The sequence below is a fragment of the Pleurodeles waltl genome, chromosome 8 (assembly GCF_031143425.1).
Source record: "Pleurodeles waltl isolate 20211129_DDA chromosome 8, aPleWal1.hap1.20221129, whole genome shotgun sequence".
NCBI lineage: Eukaryota > Metazoa > Chordata > Amphibia > Caudata > Salamandridae > Pleurodeles > Pleurodeles waltl.
This window is the reverse complement of record NC_090447.1, coordinates 61,530,036-61,542,751: the sequence shown is the minus strand read 5'-3', so window position 1 is coordinate 61,542,751 and position 12,716 is coordinate 61,530,036. Positions and strand designations below refer to the sequence as shown.

General features: G+C 38.3%; 1 protein-coding gene across 1 annotated transcript; it reads right to left on the bottom strand.

The window, feature by feature from the left end:
• Positions 1 to 2,499: 2,499 nt before the first annotated feature.
• On the bottom strand, positions 2,500 to 3,432 carry LOC138249436 (olfactory receptor 51G2-like). Its single transcript, XM_069203395.1, has one exon. It carries the CDS (start codon positions 3,430 to 3,432, stop codon positions 2,500 to 2,502), a length of 933 nt encoding a protein of 310 aa, XP_069059496.1.
• Between the last annotated feature and the right edge of the window lie 9,284 nt (positions 3,433 to 12,716).

The following is a 12,716-nucleotide window of genomic DNA, read 5'->3' as shown; positions in this document are numbered from 1 at the left end:
ATTGGTGATGGTATAACAAGCCTCGATCCTCTTGGACTGACTCAATGGGTCATGGAGTTTGGGTGAAGCATGTAAGGCCAGATGTACTTCAAACACATAGAAAGTGATGGGAGAAATGCTTGTAATAAGTCTAATCACTGGCAATTGTTTGGAGTAGCTTTCCAACCACTACTTTTTTGCCTCCCGTGCTACCACAAACTATACTCAGCAGTATACCAATCAGTCTTGGTCCATGTCCAACAGGAACATCTCGGCCAAACTGCCTAGTCAGGTCCTTTCTCAACAAGCAACCCAATTATTGTTTAAGCCTCATAGGGCCACATCAGTCAGGTGTAGCTTGAGTGGTGTTAGATTGGAATGCTACCACAAATGATTCTTAGTGTTTACACTATTTGTAAGTATTCCCCCAACACATTTTGTGTGATTAAGGCCAGATGTGTTAACACGCAGGTCGCTACCAAACTGTATTTTGCAATGAGACCTATACTTATTGGTTGCATGCCAAAATTACAATTTGTGAGGGGGGCACAGAATGACATGCCTAATTAATATTAATTAGACATATCACTGAATGCAATCCCCTGCAATTAGCTATGAAAAGAGGGATGTTGGCCTGCAAGAGACAGCAGCACAACATATCTGTTTTGTATTCCCAAATGGAAAACATCTCAAACAAAACAGCCTGTCTTGACACCTACAAGGGATTGATAACTTTTCAATGGTTTGTGACTGTATTTGATTTACAATTTAAGGGGGCTGACTCCTTCAAACCCTCTCCCACTTGTGATTCATAATGAATTGCAAAACCCCTACTGTGATTCGAGAATGCTTTTCACAAAAGAGCAATACAGTAGGATGATGTAAGAAGCCTTTTGTGGCCACTTGCCCTGTGATTTTGGGAGGATTCTGACAGAAAAGGTTTCATACAACTGGCCCAAAGAATCTGTCATGTCTGGGGCATCATGGGTACAAGGGCTGGGCACATGAGTACCAAGCCTCTATCCTCAGGGCTCGATAGCTTCAACCTCATGCCTGGCTGCATGGCTATCTCATTTAGGGTTAAAAGGGAAAATGGACACACCCAAAAAGATTGATGGCCTGATTTAGAGTTTGCCGGATGGGACTCTCAATCACAAATGTGACAGATATCCTATCTGTGGTATCGCAAGTGAATTATATCCTATGGCCCTCATAATGAGGTGGACGGAACATCTGTCACGTTTGTGAGGGAGTACCCCATCTGCCAGATTCTAAATCAAGCTTGAGTCTTTTGGATGTAGAAATGAATGGGTTCATAGGCTTGTCAGAGAATTTCACAGCAATGTGTGGTTCAGAGAGTAAGTGGAGTGCATCGGGATGCAGAGACTTCACCAACCACGAATGGACGGGCACAGAGAAGGACACAGGGACACTGAGTCAGTCAGCATCATGAGGAAAATATCTCAGTGCTCAGCACAGAAAATGCCATAAGGATTTAGAAAGTATCAGCTCCACCATGTCCAAAACAGAAAACAAATCAAAATACGTTATGTTAGGCGGATTGCAATTAAGTATTTGACTTGCATGCCATGCTGGACATCTCAAATTTCTTCGACGAGAATGACAAAACATTAAAATACATTTAAAGGTAGGTAGGAGAACTGTGAACTAGGGAACACAAATAGTGCAGACATGTAAACTTTCCATAGCTCGATTCAAAATCCTAACACTATAAAATAACCCCTTTTCAATCATCACAAGAATAATCATATTAGAAAATCACAGAATTCCAAACAATTGGTGTACATTAATCAAAGATTTTCAGAATCGTTGCATAAATGCGTTATTATTAAAGTACAAAGGACTGCGATGCCATGCAGTTATTGCTTTCATTCAGATGTCCTGCTAAACTCGCATTACATACTGTATCCATGAAATGCCTCTGAGGTACATACTCTAGTAAAGCATTATGGACAGATGCAGTGTTTAATGCACTAGAATGTACATGTTTCTCCTATTTACGGGGCCTTTCATTGAGCAAAACTTTGCAAAATATTATAGCGATGGTGCAATAATGTAGAAAAAATAAGAATACCGATTTATGTGCAAACTCTTAATTCTGCATGATTTAGAATTTACCTCTACGTTTTGATTGTGAAATATTATAAAATAAAATAAATATACCAGTGTAATGTAAAATTTGAAACAGACTCGGTCAGATATTTTATATGGAACAATGTTAATATCACACATCACACACAACTGTACCGAGTTGCCTGATTTATTTTTCTTGCAATCACTCTTTTCTCTCTTGTGGACAGAGGGAGTCTGTGTCTGGTCCAGGTGGGTGGGGCAGCATGCAGTGAGTTCCGATTGGCTGTCGGTGTCATCTGCTTCTCAGAATACCCTCTGCACAATTTTCTTTTCATCATATCCAGCAATTTTAGTGATCTGCATTTTCAGTTCAATTCAGGAAATAACATGAAGTCCTTATTAAGGGAATTATCAATACAGGATCCTTTAGCAAGCAAGCTTGTACAGTGCCTTTTTAATCCTGCGGGTTTTCAAACTATAAAGTATGGGGTTTAAGGCAGGAGGAAGAAAAACATAAATGAGTCCCATCAAAACATGAATAAGAGGAGGGGCATTTTTCCCAAACCTGTGAACTACTGTTAAGCCAATAAGAGGTATATACGATATCAGAACCACAGATATATGAGACACACAGGTGTTAAAAGCCTTTAGTTGTCTTTCCTTTGTGTTGATTTTTAAGACAGCTCCAAGAATCATGATGTATGACCATAAAATAAGCACAGAGTCCAGCAAGAATGTAGAGAGAACTAGAACCAGGCCATAGGTACTGTTGATGGTTGTATCAGAGCAAGCAAGCCTTATCAAGTCTGGGTGAAAGCAAAAGGCATGTGAGAGGACATTGTTGTTGCAGAACCACAGCTTTTTAAGAAGAATGGGCTCTGGAACGTGTATGCTTGTGCTCCTGATCAATGACATTGCTCCAATTTTAAGGACATTTGGCCTGGTTAGAACTGAGGAGTATCTCAGAGGATAACAAATTGCAACAAAGCGGTCAAAGGCCATCAGGACCAAAACTGATGACTCCAAGGAGGAGAAAGATTGGAAAAAGAACATTTGGGTCAGGCAAATATCAAAATCAATGTTTTTCTTGTTGAACCAGAAAACGCTGAGTTCTGTTGGCAACGTAGAAAACGTCAAACCCAGGTCAGAAAGGGCTAGCATTGATATAAACATGTACATGGGATCAGAGAGATGTGTGGTATTCCTTATAATGAACAGAATGATGCAATTTCCCAGAACAGAGACAAGGGAAAATGTGAAGAGAAAGATGGAAATCCAGATGTGAGCTTCTTCTGCTCCAGGAATGCCCCTCAGCATGAAAGTGGTCCAGGAGACATTGGTGGCTTTCACAGCAGCCATGTCCTCATCAAGCTTTGTTTGAGGTCATTTGAAAATGGTCTGCTTTCTGGAAATAAAAATAACAATTACTTTTAAATTACCCCACAGTGAATAAAATATTCATTTTAGGTATGTCATGACTGATTGAATTATGGATGAAATAGAAATAAATATGCAAAAACCAAACACCTTTGTTTAAAAGTCTAGCACGGTTGCTAACCTACAAGAATAACCACTGTAAAGCACTTCACAGTTGTAGGATTTTAGGAGAAAGAGTGATGGAGTGTTCCAAAGCCAAAATCTATTTTGATAGGAATCACCCTATTCTAAACTATAGGATAAGTTGACTATTTTATGTGAGGAACAGTGAAAAGAAGCACCACAATCCAGAGGTTATTTGGATTGTACCTACATGTATTCAGTAGAAGTGGTTGCAATTTCCTGAATGTGCTGGTATTTGTGAACCAACAACCTATGTACTAATAGGTTGGTTTACAGAATACAGAATTGTGATGGGCCCGATCTGACCCACTTCGTTAATATGCATGAGGTAGTTTGCAAATTGCGACCAACTCCAATTGGCCAGAGTAATCGGGGCCTGCTCAGTTCAGCAGACCACCACTTCTGATTCTGCTTTTAAACAATCTTATTTTTTTTAAATGCAGACCTCTTTCCTAAAAGGAAAATGGGAGGTATCTAAAAAAAGAAACAATTTACATCCATTTTTCAGGAGTAGGTAGTGGTCCCAGTTAACACTGCCTGCTCCTAAAAATGTTTTTATCCATGTTAACAAGGGAAAGGGGTCCCTTGTGGAGCCTTTCTATTTTGCAATTAGATACCACCTCATTTGACTTAGTGGCAAGATATTTTTGACCAGATTTCCATCCCAAAACAACAATATATAATTTATGGGATCAGTATTTGGAAGGGAAGTACTTGGCACTCCCCTTCCAAATGGTGATTCCCCATGTGCTTTGAACCCCAAACTGCGATTAGGTAATCTGTTACTGAATCACAATTTGGGTTTTGTATATTTAAAAAATAAATGTTGTGGTTGCAACAGCTTCAATTTGACCTTTACCCTTTATGACAAAAAAATGCTTTGTACATGAGTACCCACAAGTCATCCCAGAAACGTCAATAAACTAATTTATTTGACACAAAAGTTCATTTGGTAACACTAAGTACTAATATTTTTCTTTTGAACTTACTTGAGAATTCCCCCAAAAATTAGAGCACACACTGAAAAATATTAAGTGTAAGGTGCGAGTTTTGGGTGATGGAGATTGGTGCCTGGGGGTAAGATTTAGACAGAGAATGGACCATATGTTCTGTCTCTACAGCCTGCTGAACAGCGTCAAAAGCGATGCACAGTGGATGCTAGGGTGATAGAGACTGGGCCCAGCCAGAAGCTTCTTTCGATGCACAGATATCACTGTGAGTGGCTTAAAGACTTCTGCACTGGATTCTTGTGGCACTGACAATGGGGAGAAAAGAGTCTTTATGCCCACGGTCAAGCTCTGTGCTCATAGCCAGCAGCAGAAGGCCACAATGATACTTGAGTTGATCAGGAGCCAAACAGTTTAAAATTCAAACAACGAAAACACTTTATGAAATAAAGGGCCATATGTACCAACACATTTTCTCATAGACATAGAATGGGTAAAACTCTTTGATACATCTGGCCCAAAATGCACTTTTCTTTACTCAAATGACAAATATCAACCACATTTATGCATAATTCTGACCTACTTAAGACATTGCGTAGTGGAACGATATGTATTGGGTACAAAAACATTTAGGCCTAGCTAAACTCTATATTGTCTGCTCGGTCTGGGAGGAATAATCAAAGCCCAACTGGCAATATTACCCAGTCATGTGACCCAGGAGCAGGCTGCAGTCACTAATTAGTTAAGACAGAAAAATGCCAACTTTCTGAAAGTAGCATTTTCACAATTGTACCGTAAAATCTGATTTTAGCATCAAAGAGGCTTTGCAATTATAATTTCTCAGATAGCAAACACAAATTGTCTACCTGTTCCCAATCTAAAGTTAAAATCTATTAAATGTAATAATTTAACCCAATACTATCTCATGGGAGAAGTAGGCCTCACAGTACTGAACAATGAATTTAGGAGTTTTAAACTACCAGGACAATAAAACCTAAAAGGACATATCTAGCCTTTTAATTACTAGGTATCCCGCCCTATGGGTTACCTAGGGCCAACCTTACGGGTGATTTACCAGTCATAAAAAGGGGGTTTAAGACTTGGCAGGCCAGCTGTTTTGACAAGTCAAATTGGCAGTTTAAATCTGCATTCAGGCTGCAATAGCAGACCTGGGACAAGTTTTAAAGGGTACTTTAGTGGGTGGCGAAATAGGAGCTTCAGGCCCACTAATAGGATTTAATTCACAGGCCCTGGGTATGTGGCATATCATTTTATTAGGGACGTATACGCAAATTAAACATGCCAATGAGACGTAAGTAAATTTTACCATATTTGAAAGAGAGTACAAACACTTTAGCACTGGTTATCAGTGGTAAAGTGCACAGAGTCCTAATGCCAACAAAAACAAATTCAACAAAAAATGGAGGGGTGAAGGAAAAGGTTTCAGGGTTATTGTGCAGAAAGGGCCAAATTCAATAGATATATACACTTGCATTTTCTTTTTCTTTATGAAATCAACCATTGTATTCAAGAATACATTTAGCTACAGACTACAGACTTCTTTCATTATTATGTGAAATGATTAGATGTTAGTGCCATTTAATGGAACATACTCTAAATGCTTTCACAAGTTACATTCATATCCCCAATTCAATTTATAATATCAATAATGACATCATAAAGGAGATAGGTTCAAAGGGGGCAACATTGGCCATTGACTTTGATAGTTCAAGCTGTATCGTGACTTCCACTCAAATATCATAATTTAATCTTCTGGACAAAGTGGGAAACCATATGTCGGTGGGTTGCACCCTTGTCCTGGGATGCCGCTGGGTCTGGTTATGCCCCCCTGGTGTAGAGCAAGCTGAAAGTGAGGGGACAGCTGACAGCTTCAGTGCTGATCACAGATTATTTGATGGACTGGCTTCCCCTTGCACTGCAAGGATTAGGTCTGCACAGACAAGTTCTGATCTTGTCTTCTTTACTCCCTGTTTTCCAGCTCACAAAGATCTGATGCAGATAGAGGAAAGGTACATTGTAATTTGAAAAGACAGTGGGTAATGATTGAAAATCATGTTGTTGCCCTCCTGAGGTCTACTGTAGCCTACATAACTCTAAACAGAGCCTATAGAGTACTGTACTTCAATGAGCTTGCATGTGACTCCTGGAATTAATTGCTGATGTAGTTACTATTCTTTGTGATGAAGCTATTGTTTCCAGTGCCATTATCATCTTTGAGGATAAATGAGGATTGTCCTCTGAAAGGTGAATCAGCTCCCTCCAGAAAACATGGCTACAATTTAAGGAGGGTTAATCTGGCAAATCAATCTAAGCATAAACTCTGCTCAGCACAGTTTGCACAGCACTGACATAAATGGGGCACGAAAAGGTGTCCTAGGCCAAAAATAAATAAAGGTGAATAAATGTGCCTTTTGGAGGAACCAGTCAGCATGTATGGCTTGGGAGTTCTGATTCATGGAGTAACATGCCACAATTTTTACCACTGAGTGAAAGCTTTGCCTCTGCATGCACCTGGTGGGTCTAGACAGTCAGATATACAAGATAAGCTACAGAAAGTAAACTTAACATGGTCAATATTGATGGCAATCTGTTATGAGCATGTTTGAAAAATAAATCCAAAAGGGTTAGAACTCTGGATGTGGAACTCCAGAAGGTTGCTGAGAAGATTTGCAGAGTCAGAATCTGTAATCAGATTGAAAGCTGAAACTCAAAAACTGGTATGCAAAACAAAGAGTGAAGATCTATTCATAATGACATAATCATAGTATGATGCCAGAAACATTTGAAGCATACTCTAGAATTTGATGACTACTAATCTACTAAGCAAGTTTTCACTTTTGTCTCTGTAGAGTGAGCTGATAGGGTCCCAGTTCCTATCCCTTCACTCAGAGCCATGCCAAATAAGATCTTTGCCAGCATCCTCAACTAAAGAGACAGAGATGACCAGAAAAAGAAAGAGGGAAGATATCAAACATGAGGACCTTAAATGAAGAGATTGGCATTCATTTTTTACCGACAGAAATGAAACGTGCTTGTAAAATTACATGGGTACATTTCCTAGAGTTCTTTTAATTTCAGAGCGAAAAAGTGGAATCAATTTCATAGTACTTTTTGTCGAGCTGAAATTTATTATTTTGTGTTCCTCGAACAGGAAGCCATGTGCAGAATCTTTCTGTACATGCCACAAACTTAAATTTATTTGCCCAAGTCTGCTCTCAGCAGTTGTACCATCTATTGTTTTAATAATTTGTTGAACAAATGTTCTGTTATTTCCTTCACTTCCTATGTATTCCTTATTATAATTATGCATGAAAGTACGTGTTTCTAAATGTTAATTTGGCCATTAATTTATTTCAGCATGTGGCTTTGTCTCCACACAAGTGCAACTTGACGTTCTTAAAACTATTTTTTGTTTATTTTAGTCTATGCTGCAATGTGCATTTTTGACTTATAATGAATGGTGACTAAAACTTTTCTTTTCGATGTAAGTGTTCTTTACACTAAACATTTAGGTATTTTCAACACAACTGTTATTTTTCTCCATGTGGAGATGATGCAAGCACATGTTGCTATCTCACGTGGTATTTTGTTTTAATATTATAACCAACAAAACTGGTTCTTAATTTAGCCCTTCTTCTCCTGTCTTTCAAACTCCTCATATCATTGTCCTCCTTGGATTGCTCTTCAAATACTCAATGAACCAGTAGGAATATTTGCAAATTCTGTTGTTAACCGCTTCAAGTTGAGTTTAGTTATTTTGATTTTTATCTGGTCACAAGTTACCAAGTGAAAACTTGATATTAAATGTGCCACTAGTGATAAAGTTTGGTACTCTGGTAAAGAAAGATTATCTATTCTGAACAAGATTGATTTGTGAAAATGGAAATATTAATCTGGCTATATCATTTCAATTGGTATGATTTTACCCAAAGTAGATGAAAAGACTATTCATATTTTTAGAAGAATGACTAATGTTTAAATCATGTAAAAGCTGATCATGTTATCTAGTAGGTATCTGAGTTTATGGAACTATGTAGATTTCTGAATTTGGACTATTTTGAAAAAAAAACTATTGAATGTATCTCATTTCTCATTTCAGCCCTGAAGATGCAGAATTGCTTGTAGTGAAACTTGTGTTGGCTGAAGGATGTTAAACTGGTTAAAGGCCAAAATGGCTAAAGTTAGGTTTGGGATACAATGAAAATTGTTTACTTATTGTGATATATTGTAATGAGTACGTGATATTTGTGCTCTTTAGAATGACCCTTCAAATATAGTGTGATCTGATGGAGATTCATAATCTTAATAATCTTAATAAAAAGAAATATTCTTCGGTTAATTTATACGCCAAGTTTTTTCACTATGTTAGCAGTATGTGTATTGTGAAGCTAGGTTGAGAGGTTACAATCGGTGCATTTTTTAATAAGTCAGCATTCCTACCTGCTGGTAAAAGACTCTGAACCTGGCTGGCACCCATCCCATGAAATGTTCTTTAAGTCATGTATGCAAACAGGCCTGTTTCTCAAAGAATAGAATAGAATTACACTTGTTGATGAAAAAAAAACGTGAGTTTCCTGTGAACATTTATTAAGTAAAAAGATCAACAATTTGAGGTGTGTCATGGCAGAGATGAAGTTTCAGCCCAGACCTGCACAATTAAAAGCATTGAATGAATGGGATTGTGTGATTAATTAAATTTGCAGGTATAAGAATGTTGAAAGGACAAATTGAAAAGCCTGCTAGAAATTGGATGAATGTGAAATTGCATTTACAGAAGGAAGGATTGAGTCAGCAAATGTTAGAGGCTGTGGGTGCTTTTCCTGCAATTATTGACAAAAAAGAAACACAGAAGACAAAAGATGGCAAAAATAAAAACAAAAATGAGAAAAAGAATTAAGTGGATAAAGAGTGAGAGTGACTCTAAGGAGGAGGATGAGTTTATGGACAGATTGCTAACTGAAGTGAGACCACCTCCATAATGAGAATAAATGTGTGAATTCAGGTGGAAGTGATATGAGCAGGAGAGCTGAGAATGAGAAGACATGTGGTGGAGGTTAGTTTGTCTCTACAAAGTGAGATGAAAGTGGTTGAGATCAATACTTTCAAACTTAATAGGAATTTAGAAACAATGGTTGAAATGGGAATTTATAGTGACAAAACATCCACATATAATAATCATGAAAAGGCATTTTTGTGTGCAGAGGAAAAAGATGCACAAACTGCATTACGAAGCTTGCATAATTGTTTAAGGAATTGAATAATAAGAGAATTTGTGAAACACTAAGAACGTAATTGACAGAGGGTAAATTATAAGAACAAGATTTTAAAAAACAGTGAGAACATTTTAGAAAGTTATTGGACAAGATTAAAGGGAAGAAAAAAACCGCCTGATAAGCGTAGATCATCAAAAAAGAGTAAAATTAAAAAGAATGTGAATGTAAGTAATTTTGAATGTGAAGTGGCCGATAAAAATCGGTTTCCACTAGGAGAAGTGCAGGGAGGAGCATGTACTTTTGGTCAAGAAGTGATATTTACACATTTACACAGAAATTACCAAAGCTCAGACAGAATGTTTAGAAGTAGTATAAACAGTTATGAAGAACTGTGACTATTTTAATGGTACTTGGTACAGATCTTGATGCTTTATTTTCAATTATTTTGCTTCAAGATTTGTGGGCTGAGTATAAGACTAAAGAACAGTGGATTTACAGAGGGAAGCCGCTATTAACAAGACTTCTCCAGTTGCTATGGAGAAATATAAGCCCTCATTACGACTTTGGCAGTCCTTCTCAAGGATAGCCGAAGCTGCTGCAGCCAACATACTGCCAGGGTTTTCAAAGAGGGGTGACTGCCACAGAAAGCCTGGCGGTTTGCAGCCTCATAATCCGGATGGCAGGCTAGGGCCTGCCACCGGATTGGATGTTGTGACCGCACCAGCACAGCAGGCCAGGCGGACTTGTGGAGGCTTGGCATCAGCCAAACCTCACAACTTGTAATGTGGCGGGCCTTACCGCCGGCTCTGCAGCAGTAGGACTGCCACGGCGAGAGCCTCATAATGAGGGCCATAATTGGGTTAATGAGCATTTAAAAACAAATATTCCCTGGGAGCCTGGGAAATAGGTCAATTGGTCAAAATCATGACAGTGATGCAAACTCCTGATGCATCTTTACATATTGTATGGGAGAATATTGCCGATTTATAAGCGATACAGTGGAGTTGAACACTCCGCGTTGGAGGGCAGTTTGGGATAAGTCTCTGAGTTTGTGTTGAAATTGTGTCCGGAGCTTAGTGCACATATTCTGCTAAGCACGGAATGTTGGTAAATTACATCCTTGGGGTAAATTCTAACATATTCAGAATATTGCACTGACTGTTACAATGCTAAAGGAATGATGAAGGAGAAGTTGATGGTGGCTCAAAGGGAGTTGTTTCAGAAAGGTGGTCTGGGTAGTTTTTAGGCTCACGGTTTTGGTGACACTGCTGATGTTAGTATGCAGGGTACTAATGAGCAAAGCAATGATGTGTAATTCATGAATTTGGAAAAAGGTGGTCCTCATTGGTTAATGCAGAGGATTTAATAATAATGCTAATGTGAGTAAAGGAATTTCAATGCACAAATGGGAAATATTCTGTGCCACATCTGTGGGAAAATGGGCACTAGAAAGGTAATGTAGATTTAAACCAAATTGATTTCAAATTGAGTTGCAAAGGATTCCTCAAATACAGTAGAATATGAATCAAATGGCACAGGATGGGATGACACAATCAATAGTCCCAGCCTAGACACAGAATGGGATGACACGATCAATAGTCCCAGCCCTACCGATCTCTGTACAAAACATATTTGTCTGCAATACTGGATTCAATAGCCACTGCTCTGCCTGATTGGATGAAAAATAATGATGTAACTTCTTGAGCAAATCTACAAAGTGGGTAAATTGTGGTGGAGTACACACGTATTGTATTTGTTGCACGTTCAGTAGAGGCATTGCTTTTTCTCATCTGCACTCAGCACCTGAAAAATAGTTACTTCACCAAGTATTAGCACAATATTTTGACAGCAGAAAACATTTCAATCAGATGTTGTAATACCATTAATCCTGCTACTCTTGTGCCTTTGTGGAAGAGGGATGATGGAGACGAAGCAGATAAAGTTGATCTTGATTTTCTTGATGTTACATAGTTATTCGCCAAACCAAAACCAGACATTCAATATGTACAACTTGAGTTGGCTGATTTAATTTACAGATAGATCTTGTCTGAGAGATCATCATAGAACCATTTGTGCAGCATATGCAGCCTGAAATGTGACACATATTATAGTGGCTTCTTACTTGAGCATTCTGTGTGGCAAACAAATTGAGACCTACAATCTGCATACATAGCCTATATGATTTTGGAGTGGTCCCCGACTTTGGGCAGTTGCTGTCACAAAGGGGTTTTATGACTCCCTTTAAAAATGCACCTCAATTTTTACATATATTTGCTGTCATGCAAATGCTGAGGACAGTTGAGGTTGTGAAATATGCAACTCAAATGTGATCAGATTAGGCAATACCTTTGCAGACAGAGTTGAAAAGTGCTGTGTTCTTGCATCTGGTTTATTAGAGCTGAGTGAAAATTCTGAAATAGAAGATAGTAAAATAAACAGCTTTTTGTCAATGTCCGTTTAAACAGTTCATACAGCTGAAGAGCTGAAAGATCTGCAGAGTAACATGTCAGATGATGAAGGAAAATGAATGGGGAAAAAGCAGTATGCACTCAAGACAAAGCATGATTTGTGAAAATCCATTGATTGGAAGGTTGTGTTGCCAGATTTGTTGCTATTGCAGATGGTGAGAAATGTACGAACTTCCACATGTGACATGATGTGTTGACCATGATGTTTAAAAAATATTGGTTTAATCCTCATTTTATGATAATTGCTCAGAACCTGCATTAGAGAGGTATCATCTGTCAAGAAGTAGATGTTGGCAGAAAGACAAGAGTGACCATGAATCACACAGGAAAATTGGAAGATCCTACAACAATGGTTTGCATTAAATTTTGGTGGTAATTTGTTTATTTAGTGAATGGATATAAGCATTCCTAACTAAGGCCCTCATTATGACTTT